Source organism: Chamaea fasciata, unplaced genomic scaffold (assembly GCF_029207755.1).
Source record: "Chamaea fasciata isolate MVZ Bird 193981 ecotype frontalis unplaced genomic scaffold, bChaFas1.0.hap1 SCAF_1, whole genome shotgun sequence".
In the NCBI taxonomy this organism is placed as follows: Eukaryota; Metazoa; Chordata; class Aves; order Passeriformes; family Sylviidae; genus Chamaea; species Chamaea fasciata.
Window position 1 is genome coordinate 100432753 of NW_027094086.1, and position 16488 is coordinate 100449240.

A 16488-nucleotide genomic window follows, 5' to 3' on the forward strand; every position below is an offset into this window, starting at 1 on the left:
TGTTTTTTAATACAGTCAACCAAGCATGCAAATCTAGTGAGACCAAATGTAGAATGCAAACTGTGATAAAGAGCAAATAGGGACCATACACACCCACACCCACAAACACGCCCTTTATTCATGAAGAAAACATGATCTAATATGGGATTGGTTTCTTTCAAATGATTCTTTCTGCATCCCAGTGTGATGCTGAGATGTGCAAATTGAGAAAAATTTTATGGGTCGAATTCTTCTTAACGCTACATGTGTTCAAGTCAACTGAAATTGATGACAACTGGATGCAGTGTGAGATGGTGGAACTGGCACAGGAAACCACAATGTAAGGACAACTTCTTATAAAAATAGACATAACACAATGCTTTGAATGAAGGAAGAAACAATTCTCAATGTGGCCTGGGAGAAAGAAAAGCAGAGAGAAGCAGAAAAATTGACCCAATAGCTAACAGTTTATCAGATAAGGATCAATTATCAAAATCAAACCAGCTGCAAGAGTCTGTATGTTCATAATGGCTCTGGTTGAACCTAACCCCATTACATAACTAAGTCTAATGGAAGGAAAGCTATACCAGTTCCTGAACCATTTAGAGCTGTAAAGAGGAGAGACTAGTTTAGAACTTTTGTATATACTTCTGTATTCTTTGGAAGTACAAAATAGCTATTTAAGACTTCATTATGGCAGAGCTTCTTAAATCTTCAGTACAAATTTCCCTCCTCTTTTGTCTTCTTCTTTTTTTTCTTTTAAACAGAAATATCTCTAAAAGAAGCCTGTGTTATTTTCAAAATCAAACTAAATCAAAAACAGATTCACATATTCATGCAGATGATATAGCAGTAACATTTCTAGCAGTGGGAGTTTGCAAATATTATCAAATTCATGTCCATGTTATGACAACTGACCAAGGGAAGCCAGAAGTTATTCTGAGGCACGTTTTAACCCATTTTTCTGCTACTGGAATGACTATGAACACAAATGTCAGCCTGGTTAACCTTTTATTTGAGTGAAATGTGAAGATGTGTCATGTCCTCAGCTGACTTCCGGAACCACTCAAGATGTCATGTAGCATTTAATTTAGCAAAAAGGATTAAACATCTAACCTGGAACAGCTATCTTCCCAGCTGTTGGATGATTCATTTCCATCACAAGTCCATTGTGCAGTACCTAGGAAAACAAAACAAAACAAAACAAAACAAAACAAAACAAAACAAAACAAAACAAAACAAAACAAAACAAAACAAAACAAAACAAAACAAAACATGTATGTAATATAAAATACAATCAGTTCCTAAACTCAGGAGGGAAAAAAGAGATAAACATTATCATGTTCTTTCACAGACTCTCTGAAAACACAAGGAGATACAACACAAGTAGTCTGCATAATGTGTAACATGAAAGCTTTGATGTTTGACACTACTTTTCATTTATGCAGCTAAATAAATGCTTCACTAAGACTGCACATACTGTTGGTCTAACATATCTTTAAGCTCTTTGAGTCATCATCAAACATAAGAAACTGAGCTGCAAGCATGTTACAATTTCAACCATCAACAGAAAACTGGTACTAACACAGAATGACTATTAAAACCTTCACACCCTTTCGTATTAACCTGCAATATGTACTAAAGGCCTATACATAAACTATATTCTTGTTTGTTTTTGCACTGTTAGTTAGTTTTGAGCTTGTGATGTGAAAATGTTCATACTGCGATGTTTGAGCTCATACTGTAAAACACAGTCTTAGTAGCTTTTACAAAAATTTTCGAAAGGCTAAATGATCTTGATGGGTTTTTTGTTCTTTTGAGTGGGTATGCCATGCTTCAGGCCCTGTATATATCTATATGGGATGATCATTCATCAAAATTTTCAGACCCTTGTTATTAACCTTAGCCAGAAAACATTGTGTGATAACAAAATTGGCAGTAACAGAGGAAAAGATATCAATACTAGCAATCTCACTGCTCTAGTTTATATAATTCTACACCCAAAGCCACTAAACAATATTTATAATTTCCTTACCTATTATTCTTGTAACACTGTTATCCTAATCATATAATCAGAATTATTTTTAAAAAATAGCCACCCGCTAGGCGATTATTTTCATATCCAATATAACAAGTCTGGAATGTTCCAAACGTATCAGCTATAGATAATGAAACATGGGAAAAGTCTTTTAAGTGACCATGTAATACATCTACCTATTCACCTTGCACCATGAAAAACACTAGCAACCTTGACTATTAATGACAAGTGTTGGTCTAATTAATCTTTAAAATTTCAAGTTAATAAGATGAGAATTTTCTTAGGTAGTATGCACCTTATTCTGCATTTTTAGTACGAGAATTTTTTCTCCTGATACATAATCTAAGTGTCTGTCTATTAAACATCTTTATTCTTGACTTTTCCCCAACTGAACACAGAAAATCAATCACTATCATCTTTATAACATTCTTTTATGTACTGGAAGATTGTAATCACATCCTCCCTCAGCCTGCTCTTTTCTAGACTAAACAAAACTAATTCCTTTAACCATTCTTTCCAGGTCAAATCTTGTGAACCCTTTATCTGTGTAGAATAGCCTGCTTAAAAAATTCCTATTGCTGAACAGGTGGTGTCAAAAGGTCAGGTTAGCTTTCTCTTAGCTTGTGGGGGGAACCTATTTAGCTGACATTTAGAAATCCAGATATTTCCGATAATAGATGCTGGTGGAACAATGTCTCTTCACTGGTCTAATTGCTTGGCGGTATACCAAATCATTAGTTCTATTTCTCTTTCAGAAGGTTAAAGGCAATTTTGGTAGACATTCAAGTGAGACATCCAGAATTTTTTTTTCTAAATGACAGAATTAGAAAATACAATTAAAATACAATGTTTTAATTCATATTTAGAATCTTTCCAGTCATGTCCTTAATCAAACAATATTGAATGTTTGGCCTCCTTTCTCCTCAACTTACTTACACGAGCTTGCTTTATGCATTTAATTCGTTATTTGGGACCTGAACGCATGAAAACAACTCATTTGAACTTGAAATCCACAGCATGCTCAGGTGAAAAAGCAGTTCTTTATAAGGCAAGTTAAAGCATGTACCTAAAAGTGGCTCAATTTGGTTAAAGAAAAACATACAGTTTGTCTAGCAACTACTCAGAGCTCCACAAAAATCTGTTTTATCTGTTCTGAGTCTCTAAATTCTTTTTCTCATAAGACAGACCTAAATTGCTTTTAAAAGACTGTTTTTGTTAGACTCAAATTCCTGATCCCTTTTCTTTACAGAATGAACTACAAAACCCCCGAAGTATCTTTGAGGATCACCACTACTCCTTTTAAAAGAATTTCTTAAGATGCAGTCAAGCTTCCTTATTATTTTCATTATTAGTACAGTGTTGAATTTCCCTCTCAGATATATTCTTTACTCAAAAACACTGAAGTTTCTATTAATCTTATTTTCTACAGTAATTAAGCCTATATTGATACACTCAGTTCCAACTTTTCTTGTAAAGACAACAATCACCAAGCAATGACTGGTCAACAACTATGGGGGTTTTTTCCTACATCAGCAACACTGTTTAAAATAACCATGTAATTTCCCATTCCATGCATTCCACTATTAGGATTCCCAAAAACAACTGAAAAAAAAACCAAAAACTTCACCAACTTCTCATGTGCATTCTCAAAAAACATTAAGGATTACTGCATTCTAGCCTTGGGAGAATGCAACATTTACATCCTTTATCATCAAAGACAAGGAAAACCAGGGGAAAAAGTAAGAAACACAACTCAATGGCTTTCCATTGTCTTGTATAGCTGAAATGGTCATGATATTTCTGATGTGGTAGAGCCCTCTACTGTGTCTGTATTCACCTGGGTTCGTAATAAGGAACAGATGAACCAAGAGAATCATGTAAAAGATTATGGAAATCAATAGATCAAATTCTAATTTTTTTTTTCCATTTGGCTTATTTTGCAGGGTAGAAATACTATATGATCTGTTACCACGTAAGATTTTCTGAATTAAATAATGTTCGAGAGGCATTTTACAGTGAGATCACTGTAAAGAAATCAGAAGTATTGTCTTCAGTCTTTCAGTACAAACCTTTTAATATGTATCAGGAACAGAGTGGCCAGCAGGACTAGGGAAATGGTTCCTCCCCTGCGCTCAGCACTGGTGAGGCTGCACCTTGAGTACTCTGTCCAGTTTTGGGCCCCCCAATTTAGGAAGGACATTGAGGTATTGGAACAAGTCTAGAGAAGGGCAACAAGGCTGATGAAGGATCTGGAGCACAAGCCCTGTGAGGAGCCGCTGAGGGAGCTGGGGCTGTCAACCCTGGAGATAAGGACATTCAGGGGAGACCTGTAACTACCTAAAAAGAGGATGCAGTCAGGTGAGGGTTGGCCTCCTCTCTCAGACAAACAGTGACAGGAGAAGAGGACAGTCTCAAGCTGCTCCAGGGGAGATTTAGGTTGGACATTGGGATGTATTTCTTCAAAGAAAGGTTGATTAGATGTTGACTAGGCTGCTCAGGGAGGCAGTGGAGCCACTGTCCCTGGAGGTGTTTAAGAAAAGACTGAACCTGATATACTTGACATGATGGTCTTTGGACGTATGATCTCAGAGGTCTTTTTCAACCTAATTGATTCTGTGATACCATTTTATTTTATTCCAAATACAGACATAATTCCAACTCTGATGACACACGTAACTAACCACCCATGACAACACATACGGTTTTCTCTTAAAACTGCCAGCAAAGTTTCAAGTCTACCTATTTCAATTCAACCTAAGGTAAGTTTCCAAATCCCTGTCAAAGGAGACCCTGGAATCAGAAACACATCAAACCTTGCAGCTCCCACCTCCCTCTTTCCCTGATCCAAATTTTAAAAGTTCTTTTTAATGTGGAGCTATGCACTCAAAATATGCATTTGTACAGGTACTACCCTTCCACAGATTCATCTAGAGTTTAGTGAAAAGGATTTTCAGGCCATAAAGGAAATGATGTAACCATTTTCTTCATATTTTTGTAGCCACAAGATAGCTGGCTGTTGGTAAATGTAATTACTACTAGTGCCTCCAAACCACAAAAAAGTAATAATAGTTTTCCCTGTACATGCTAACATAGAGCAATGGCCATAATCACCCCCGGAAGAAGTAACAGCACATGTTGTGAAGAAAAGGCCATCTTGGAATCGCATCCCACATCCTAAAAGTACCCCTTTCCAAAAAAAAAATATTTCAAGTAATTTGAAATTTGGAAAGGATATGAAATATATCTCCATCTGATGCCTGGTTCTCCTTGGTCTTGTATTCCTAGAACATCACTGCACAACAGAATGGTTTGCATGTCAGCATGTGTCCCCTCCACTTCTGTTCCCAAAGCAGAAATCCCAGTATATTCAAGTTCTGTTGCAAAGTTTGTCTTTCATCACTAACAACTTTACTATTCTTCTTTCCAAACATAGTTTCTAATATGCAGGGGTCATTTGGAGAAGCTCTCTACTATATCTAAGTATTGTATAAATGAATCACATCTATCTCCACTTTACCTTCATCTATCTCATATTTGAAGTTTCTTACCATTTCGTGAGACGGGACATAACTTAAAGAAAAGTTGCTTTCTTAACAAATTTTTGAATGAATAAAGTCTGGCTTTGTTGTTTCCAATTGCCTATTAATTTACCTCTTTTCTCCTATCGCCTTATTCTGACATGGGAAATGCTGTATGTTATAGTCTCTTAGGTCCCTAGAACCATGTCTGTGATACTATATGAATACACACATGAAAATCACAGTTCATTGGAATGTCCCTATTCTCTACTGCTGCTTTCTTCTAGGTCAGTGTCTTACAGACTGTTTTCTTCACCAAACTTGTTGGGTTTATTGTGCATGTGAGGTGACAGCTTTGACATAGTCCTTCTTATGTCACAGCTTCATAGCTATTTGCTACTATATGCTATAGACAAAATTACTTTTTATTGACATCCCTGGGGACGGGGTTTTAAGGCCTGATGCATACATCTTTATCCTGATCCATGTAATATTTTCAAATACTTCATGCTTTTCTCCTGTGTCTCTTGTTCTCCTACAGAACACCTCACCTAGATTCCCTCTTGATTATCAAAATTTAATTTCCTTACCTTTTTTTATCTCTTGTCTAAAGAGTTTTTATATCCTCTAGCCTATTGGCTCCTCAACATTGAATTTAGGTTTTGAACTAGCTATTGGCTCGTCAACATTGAATTTAGGTTTTACAGTAGCCATGAATTTAATCCAAAAAGGTGCATTCTGATATAGGAGTTAAGAGCTGCATTCTGCTATGTCACTTAAGTCAAGAACTTCCATTTTCATACTCTAGAACTAAATGTTTCAAAAGGCAATCACTGAGAGTGATGAGAAATTTCTTCCCTTACACTCTATCCCAATGTGACCTTTGACCAGCTGAAGGCAGTTGAATTCACCCATCATTACTACTTCATTAGGGTATTCTATTCTATTCTATTCTATTCTATTCTATTCTATTCTATTCTATTCTATTCTATTCTATTCTGTTCTATTCTAAACTACTGTTCTAGATAAGTCCTTCTACTGAGATTCTTCACAAAGCTCTGTGTAAGTATCCCAATGGAGATCCTATTTGTCATTCATTAATTGAAATATCAAAAATCTGAAATTATGAAACCTGCACATTACACTAAGATCAGAGCTCAGTTCAGAAGGGAACATAAAGTTGGTGAAATTGGATCAATTTCCAGTATTGTATTAGTGGTTCGTAACACTGTAACAGAATATACCCACCACAGTGACCCCTTCTCAGGCACCCTATGAAAGTCTGTTCTTCACAGATTCACCTTCTTCCCCCCTGAGAATCTACTCAGCAAACTGCACCTGGGGCCAGTATGAACAGGCAACTCTTCACTGATTCAATTTCCTAAATCATATTTCAAATTTGTAATTGAAGTTAGATATTGCCCTGACACTGAGCATAGTTCTCATATTAATGTTTTGCTTCCCCCAGCACCTCCTGCTATAAAATTAAAAAGGTTGTTAGTGCTAAATCAGCCACAGTATAATGCACAAAAGAGACATTAAACAATCCAAAAAGTATTAAACAATGGAAACCTTTTCAGATAGAGAAGAAACACTTTTGCCACTGTCTAATCATCAACACATACTTATTTTTGAGAAAAAATACTAAATTCAACTTATACCTCACAGTCTAAGTAAATATGAGAAAGCTGCTAAATAAGTCTATATAAATCTCCTATGTTTTCATCAGATGTATTGAAAAGTAACGAGAGTGTCATGGGTATTGTAAAGAGCATATTTTTCTATTCCATCTGGGTGGAGCAGAATTGCTTATCTTTGCCCAAATGGGTCAGTGTCACTTATCAGATGGTGGAGTGCTACTTATCTCTCTTCATTGTTTCACTACTTCCATGGGAATGTCTTCTACTAATGGACCATTAAGAGCTCATCAATGACATTACACATTACACTGCACTATTGTAAGCTGCTCCACACCATGGAGCCAAACCATCTTAACCTAGATAAAAAGGAGTCACAGTCCCCCTAGGTATCCAGTTTTTCCACCGGATCCCTGGAAGAAGACCGGACCCATCTCACCATTACTGGACCCTTTTTTTTCTTAAACGGAACCATCTCTACTCCAACAGAACCACATCTGCCACTCCAGGAGGGCTTACTTTGGACTACTTCCAACACCCTGACCAACAGGGTGTCAAGTTGTATTTCTGACTCTGTCAGGGTTTTCTAGGATTTCTTGTTTGTTTATTTGTTTGCTTATTCTTCTGTACTACAACATCTGTATTTTTATATCCCTAGTAAAGAACTACTATACCTATTCCCAAAATCTTTGCCTGACAGCCTTTTAATTGCAAATTTATGATAATTTGGAAAAGGGGCAGAAGGGCTTACATTTTAAGGGAGACTCCAACCCTCCCTGGCAAATACCTGTCTATCTAAACCAAGACAGAGAGTAAAATAAGGTATTTTTATTCTAATAGCAGACCATATTACAGTAGAGAATCAGGTTTTTAAATCTTGTGGAGAAGGAGGTATTCCCAAGGGGTTTTTTAGCATATAATATGTTTAATATTTATAATGAATAGCAAAGATATTAAGAGAACAAATATTTATAACTTGGGCCAAATTATACAAAAATACATGGACACAAGTCTGTATTTATTCGCGTAGATTCTCCAATTTTCAAGGTTGCAGACTGGACCCTGATTTCAAGGGGCTGTCTGGGTGCTTAAAAATCAGTCTGCCTCCCTCAGATGACCAAGTGTAGTCCCCTGACAACTTCTTGCACCATCAGTCTGGAGAAGTGGCAGAGGAAACAATCTGTCCTTATTTGGAAAAAATACATATATATTTTCAGATGTGCTTTTTCCCTGAGAACTGATGTGATTGTAAAACCATACTTTTGGTGGGTCTGAATGTGTAAATTCACAGAAATATTTTAGCAAAGATGGTTGGCTGTACAGCTATTTGGATATAATACCTGGCTCATGCTGATAGCAAGACAGGGTGCAGTTGTATTCAAAGCACTGGCTCTGTGATCAGAGTCTGTCTCCAGCTGCAGCATAGCTTTCCTAACACTGATGACTCCACACTGATCACCTGGTGCTATGAAAACAGATTGATTTTATTATTGCAACAGTCTGAAATATTGACTGTTTTTATCCTTTTTTTTTTTAGTCAGAATTGCCAGTAATTTTCTGCTAGCAATGGTGTTAAAAACTACTGGCTTTTGACAATATTTTTTCTACTTTGGATTATTACAAATACTATGTTCAGCATTTAAATGTTATGTTTGTAGTTTCTCTGAAAAAAAGCTTGGAAAAACCTAATTACAATTAGTTTTTAAAGATGCAAGTGAATGTAAAACTTAAGAAGATTATCCCAGGGTGTACGTAGATTATAATATTTTAGTGTCCAGAATGTCACATGAAAAGCTGTATTTTATTTTTTTTTCATTGTGATTTACCTCATATCAAACAACAACAAAATCCGTTTCAGATGTTTTCTTTTCTGGAAACTAACTTGTTAAAGAAATGCAAGTGTATTTCCTAACTTATATTACACTGATAATCTAGGACTGCCACATCTTCAAGCACTGCGTGCTGTAAGTGGGAGACTGGTGGGGCAAAAATACCAAGAACTTTTCCACTGCCATTGTTTTCATAACAACTCTGTGAATATTTGTTACATTCATCAGGGATCATATACAGGCTTGCCTACAGAGCTGGAGATGATGAAAATTCTGATAGGGCTTTGGATAACTGAAATTTTTCAGAAGTCACTTTTTGCCATGTGGTATTGAAATAAGTCACATGCAGAAGCAACTCTAAACTGAAAAACGACTGAGGTGTTTGTCCACCATGTAAGGGAATTGTCATTTCAAAATGTACCATCTTCAACCAAACTGCACGGTGAACACTACTAAGAGTTGTTACAGAAATCACATGTTTTTACAGATAGGCATGCATGTCATGGCAAGAATAAACTTATAGACAAAAAAGATATCTCAATACTCAGAAAGCCTCAAAAATTCACAAACTTAATATCAGGCTAATAGGGGGCATAGGAACCATTAAACAACAGTATTGTACATTATGCTAAAATATCACTTGATTTCTGATGGTCCTTGGGAATCTCACTTGTTTTGCCAAATACAACATACATAATCAGTATATATATTCTGACCTTCTATGGCACACTGAGTTCCCAAGAGCCTTCTTTTAAGTACTCCATCCATCTTTTACCTCCCATGTAAGTGTTACGGTTTATTTATACATCATTGTTTCCTTCATTAGAGCTGGTCTGTCAGCTCTGAGTACTTAGCCCTTCCCAGGACTGCAAAACTTGCCCATCCTCAGAGGAATGCCACTTAACAGTGGCACCTGCTTAGTATTATAAAGTTCATCCAGCTGAGACCATCTCCCTGCACACCCTCAGTCTGCTGCAGGCAGAGATTCACCAACCTCTCATAAGTGGTTTATTCCTGCTAAGTCTTGCACTGACCTTTGTAGCCCTTTAGAAAAAGAACTGTGACTGTAGTTTGAAACAGAGAATTTTAAATAAAGTCAAAGGAATTCTGTACAGCAACATGTACAGACAACACTGGTAAAAACTGTATAGATGCTGTTGAGTGTTGCTAGATGTCCTCGGCAGTCAAAGGAATTTTCATCAACAGAAACTCTGGCACACAGAGATTTTTCCTGATTTATACTCTGCCTTGTTAACATCAGCCTTTGTAACAAATCCACTTAAGATAGAGAACTCCTAACCATGCCTACTGAGGAACTGGGATTCATGAGTGCTAGGTGCAAGATGTATATGGAGAAGGTGAAGAGTAAGTTCCCACTTTGTATCAGTATCTCCAACTCCTTTCCAGCAGTTCAGTACTTAACTACTGTCATCCACTTTTCCATCATTAGCATTTAGTTACTTATTTTATTACCCAACCATAAAATTTCTCTCCAAGTTCCAGTAAACCAAAAAGAAACTAAAGCCAGGACTGTACTTCAGGGCTATGAGTGTTTACACAAAAGAAGTGATTTCTTTCAGAAACAATCATTTTTAAAAAACCCAAAACATATTTTAGAAAATACTACATTTCACAGTTATTTAGTCATTGATGTGCATTTGATGGTCCGTAAGAATTTAATATAAAAAGCAATTAGTATGTGAATACAACATATGCAACTGTGAGCAAAAATACAACACTAGTTTTTAAATATGATGTTTCCAATGAACTTTGCAGTACAAGTTGCTACAGAAGAGACCAAGATGGAAACAGAAAAGAGAGACCAAGATGGAAACACAAAAGAGAGACCAAGATGGAAACAGAATAAGGAAAATACCAAGGACAGATTTTTCCACTTAAAATCTTACACAAATTTGCACAAACACAGGTGTCAGATAGTTCACATGGGTGTCTTAGGGATGGATCCCAAATCCATCTTTTGTTTTGTTTTTGTGTCTGGGACAGTTGCTGCCCAACCCCCTCCCCTGCCACCCCCAACCCTGGCTCCAGGAGTTTTGCAATGGGTGAGAGCCAGCCTGGGATTTCCTTTGAGAGCTGGGGGGGACAAGGGGCAGTTGCTTCCTTTTAGTGAAGCGAGTCCTCTCCACGGCCAAGCAGTAAGATCTGTCCGACAAGAGATTCTTGTTGCCATGTGGTTTTTTGCCTGTTTTTTATGTTCTTTTCCTTTGGCACTGTGACTGGAGTTTACTGGCTTGCTTCTCTGCTGCTTGGGAGCCCAGAGCCAGTGCCTGCTGCGCTGGGACCTGTGAGCATCCCATTCCCACAGCAACTGCCCTCTCCGCACATCCAGACCCCGGGATCAGCCCTCACAGGTGAGCTACCCAGGGGAGTGATTCCCTACTCAGCCCTGCTGTTCTCTGCTGCTGCTTCAGGGCTTCTTGTGACACTGCAACCGACAACCAGCCACCCCACAGCTTCTGGCAGGGCCCAGAGTTTTCTGTTGCACTTTTCTTGTCATCCCAGATGTGCCTGCCTCCGCCATTCCAGCTTGCTGCTTCTAAGGGTCCTTGCTGCAGTCCATTCAGTTTCCCGAGCGGCACTGAGACTGGCTTCCCCTTGTGAGTTTGCAAAGGAAAGCCCCTTCTCTCTTCCTCTCTTCAGTTCTCCCACCATTACCGTGGGGAGGCATGCCTGAGCTCGCACCACAGAACCCCCGGCAGCCGCGGGGGAATCATCACACCTGCTCTGCCCAGCCAGGAGCCACCAGCATCCCTGCCGGCTGTGACCGTAAGTACACCAAAGGGGAAAGTGCCTGCAGCTGAGTGAATGCTGTCACTGAGTTTCTGGTTCTGTTTGTGGTTGCGGCCGTCATTGTTGGCTTTTTGCCTTGTTATCCATATACATTCTAGTAAAAAACTCTTATTCCTTTTTCCATATCTTTACCTGAAAGCCCCTTAATTTAAAAGTTATAATAATTCATAGGAAAGAGGGTAATATTTTCCATTCCAAGGGAGGTTCCCCCCTTCCTTGGCAGACATCTGGATAAATTCATATATTCAAATATTGTAATGTACTTTGAAAGTTATATTCAACTTTGTCTCTTCAGCTTTGTGTTGAGGATTTCTTCTCTACCCCAGCAGTGACACCTGTTGCATAATAAACAGTCAAAGGGAGGATTTCTCATTTAAAAAATGAACTCACATTGTGAGATTTCTTCTCTGCCATGCATGTATAGGATGATTTTGGAAATGAACCATATGACCCACATTCATTTCACATACCATTAAACACTTGACTGAGGATTACAAGAAGGTAAACACATTTCCCTCATATAGGCAACAGAGAAAGACACATCCAGAGGGTAATTATTACTCTGATAATTGACTACAATTATCATTACTATAATTATGACATTACTCCGTTAATGATGGAGTGATCTTACAGTAAGAATATAACTACCTCAAAAATCTCATGTAAATGCTTGGTTTAGAATGGAGATGTATCCAGGACTGTGTTTATCAATTCCTCATCTTCAAAATGTGGAAAATAATATTTCCACAATTTTTCAGAAGAATAAAAGGCACAAGGGACACTGAAAGATACAGAAAGGATACCGTGTTGGGCTGGTTTCAGTTCACTGGACGTTAATCATCTGCCTTCTGATTTACAGCAGCAGAGGTTAGACAGGCCACCAAAATGAATTTTCACTATATAATAAAATCCTCAATGTTTCTGGGATTCACTGTCACTGTTTCCATGTATACATTGACACAGATGTTCCTTATCAGTTGTTTCCTTTTTACATATAATAGAATATTCACAGGCTTAGATTCAATACTCTGTGGAATGAAGGAAAAAGTAGTAATGCATTTAGAAAATGTGCCCTGAATAAGTGGTAAGTGTCCAGTGTGTTAAAGGACAGGTCAGATGTGTGCACAATCCAGTTTTCCCTTTCAGCACTGACAAATGCTCAATCTTCAGTCAAGCTCTACTTAACAGGCAGTTGACAGCTGGGACCTGCCTACATTCCCCCTTAATCCATCAACACATACTTGAAGAGAAAAGAGATACTCCATCTCCAGAAAAAAAATCTGGAGTTTTTTTAAGTAGGCCTCATGGAGACATAGCTTACTTATTTGTCTTGCATAAACACGTCACTCAAGAAGACATCAAAGAAAACAGAGCTGTCATAAATCTGATGCTCACTTTTTTGTTGGTATTATTATTGCTCAGCTATTCAAGGTGATGAAGTCTTGGTGAACTTCATGAAACCTAATCATGCTAAGCTAGGACCATTTTCAAACTTAAGAAACATGGTATCAACACAAAAAATTATTTAGAAATGTTCCTTGCATGTAACTGACATTCAAATGTAGCTACAAGATATTTAGCTTATATTTACCGTTTGTTTGATTACTAAATTGTAGGTGTTTAATTTTGATTGTAGTCTTTTAAGGAAAAAATAAAGTAAATTAGTTAGAATCCAGCCTGCTTTCTCTGAGTTAGCTCTACAATGTGAACCACAGCATAATAAATGGAGATTTGCTTAATAGACCTAAAATGCTTAATTCCTACTGTAAGTGGGAATAATTTGACAAGAATATATATGTTACTGGTGATCTTTACGAGGAGCTGTGCAACATTACCTGTGGTTGTTTGAGGATTAGCCAGCAAGAAAACAGATTCTGCTTCTACTGATGCAAACAAAAGTCACGGCAAAACCCAAAACATGTTGGGAGACTGTTCAGTCAGGTTTTGCATTTTAGCCTGTTAAGGACACATTAACAGGATGCACATTTATAGTTGTCTCTTGCAAAACTGGAGTAGCAAATATATTTGTCTATTATCATTCATCTTGTTACGTTTAAGTTCTAAGTGACAGGATAAAGGCATCCTTCAGGCATGTAGAATGTTTCCTTTGTGCTGCTATGGAAGTGATGTTGAACCAATGGGACATTGTCATGGAAGCTGGCTGCTTGAATCTTTCTCCTGAAACTTTTCTGTTTGCAAAGGCTGTCGGAGTTTGAAACTGGCTTTAAGTTCAGAAACAACTGATATTCCAAATTTAAAATAAAATAACAGGCTTGAAAATATCTAGTGTTTTAAAACCATCTATTTTCTCTTAGAAAATATACAGAACCACAGAATTATTTGAGATGCAAACAGAGTGAACACAGAAACCCCTCCAGAACTACTTCTTAGTCCAGTTCTTGTTCTCATGGTAAATTACTAAGAGGAAACGAAGAGCAAAAAAAGTCTTCTTTTTTTTTACCAGCATAAATGGTTCAGTTTTATTTTTCAAATTTACAAAACAGCATTATTTTTGATGGATTATGGCCCAGAAAAATGTTATTGCTATATTTTGAAATCAGATTTATGTATAGTAAAACACACAACACACAATAGTTCATCAACCTTGTTCTACTGTGCAGTACTGAGATATCTTTAGAAGTGTATGCTTCTTTTGCTCTTTAATGCCAAGATTTGCAAATTAATTTGAGAACAACAGGAGAACAATATGTCAAAATTTGACGGTTGTGATTAAATGACAATAAAGATAAGTTAGCTTTCCCTTTAGCTTTGTAAATATGTCTCCAAAATGCTTCCCAAAATCATCACAAAGTTAACAAAAGTATCTATCACATGTAAAGACAGAAGTCTAGAAATCAGCAATTAAAATTACTATCAATAATGCTGTCAAGGAAGAAACATAATGCAAAAAAAAAAAAAAGAAAAAAGCACTTAAGCTTCAACTCAAGCAATAGCATAATTCACGCTTAAAAATTAAGAAAAGTTAGTTCTAATGAAAAAAAAAATCATCCCTCTTAGCTTTAACTTCTCTTTATTGTGACACTGAATGGAAGTTTCAGAATACAATCTTCTATTTTTAATATTTTTCTTAACCTTTGAATATCACTTAATAAACCCTAAATGTTTCACAATCCTATCCTCTGCTTGAATGCACTGGTATCTCAAAGTAAGAATTCGTTTTAGTTTACTTGATTATGATGGAAGAATCCTCTTCCTGTCACTGGAGATACAACAACAGACAGCATTAGGTACATGGTCCTCATGGAATAAAATGCTTTTCGGTGTCTTGTTTTGATCTCTGGTTATAATGAAAGGCAAACACGAGTGTTGTTTTCTCATCCAGATGTTGGCAATCTGAGCAAAAGAGTTCAAACTCCATCATTTTAAAATACACTGGTTGATTAATGAATTCTAGCAGACATAAAATTGTTTCTGGGATACTCTTAAAAATTTCTTGAGACTTTTTCTCTTATATACTTGAGACTTTTATATAGAGCTAATTGTGTATCCTTGTATGCAGAGTTTCAGATACATAGTTTTATGTAAAATGTACTTTTAAGTAGCATGTCAGCCTTAAAAAAGGATTAGTAGAGCCATCATTCTCAGTATTTGCTCCCTCAGCAATCTGAAAAGTCAATAAAAGACACTCGGCAGCACTCGGCAGCACAGAAATACTGGATGAGGTTTGCTGCCAGTGGTTGACCACGACATGCAGTGGGTGAGCAACTGGCTCATGAGTCGGGCACAAAGAGTTACAGTTAATGGGGTGAGATCAGACTGATGACCTGTCGCTAGTGGGGCTCCATCTTTGGCCTGTGCTCCTCAACATCTTCATAAATGGCCTGGACACAGGACTGGAAGAGATACTAAGTAAGTTGGCCAATGATATTAAATTGAGAGAAGCTGTTGAGTCCCTCAGAAGCAGAGAGACCCTGCAAAGGGACCCGGGCAAATTAGAGAACTGGGAAATCAGTAACCTCATGAACCAACAGAAGTGCTGGATTCTGCATCTAGAATGGGGCAACCCTGAATGTGTGGACAGACTGGGAGATGAGAGACTGGAGAGGAAAAGGAGGAATGAGAGGCCCCAAGGAAAGGCACCTGGGGGAACTGGTTGATGGCGAATAAGATATGAGTCAACAGTGCCTGGCAGCTAGGAGTGCCAGGAGTGTCCTAGGTGCATCAGGCACAGCATCGCCAGCTGGGCGTGGGAGGGGATTATCCCTCTCTGCTCTGCAGTGGGGAGGCCTTGCCTCGAGTCCTGTGTGCAGTTTCGGGTGCCACAATATAACAAAGACACAAAGCTATTAGAGAGCATCCAAAAGAGGATATGAAGATGGAGAATGGTGTAGTGATGGAACTATTGAAGGAGTGGCTGAGGTCATTTGTGTTGTTCAGTTTGGAGAAGAGGAGGCTAAGGGGAAACCTCATAGCAACCTACAGCTTTCTCATGAGGGGAAGCAGAGAGGCAGACACTACTCTATAGAGACCCATGACAGAACCCAAAAGAATGGAAAGAAGTTGTGTTAGGGAGGTGTAGGTGGGATATTAGGAGAATGCTCTTCACGGAGAGGGTGGTTGGGTGTTGGAACAGGCTCCCCAGGAAGCACCAAACTTGACAGAGTTCAAAAAGTGCTCTCAGGCACATGGGATGTCCTGTGCTGAGCCAGGACTTA

The 16488-nt window shown here is 37.8% G+C and overlaps 1 protein-coding gene across 9 annotated transcripts in view; it reads right to left on the minus strand.

Annotated features, from left to right (window-relative positions):
• Positions 1-16488, minus strand: part of SUGCT (succinyl-CoA:glutarate-CoA transferase) — a 326113-nt gene that overhangs the window by 54691 nt on the left and 254934 nt on the right. For 5 of the 9 annotated variants that reach the window (XM_066190894.1, XM_066190848.1, XM_066190874.1 and 2 more), the window contains one exon: positions 1096-1159. The exons of 2 other annotated variants lie outside the window; for them this stretch is intronic. In XM_066190894.1, coding sequence (XP_066046991.1) covers positions 1096-1159 — 64 coding nt within the window. Of the gene's footprint in view, positions 1-1095; positions 1160-14831; positions 15167-16488 lie in introns of those variants that run through there. 2 more of the 9 variants (XM_066190901.1, XM_066190864.1) reach the window with 2 other exon arrangements.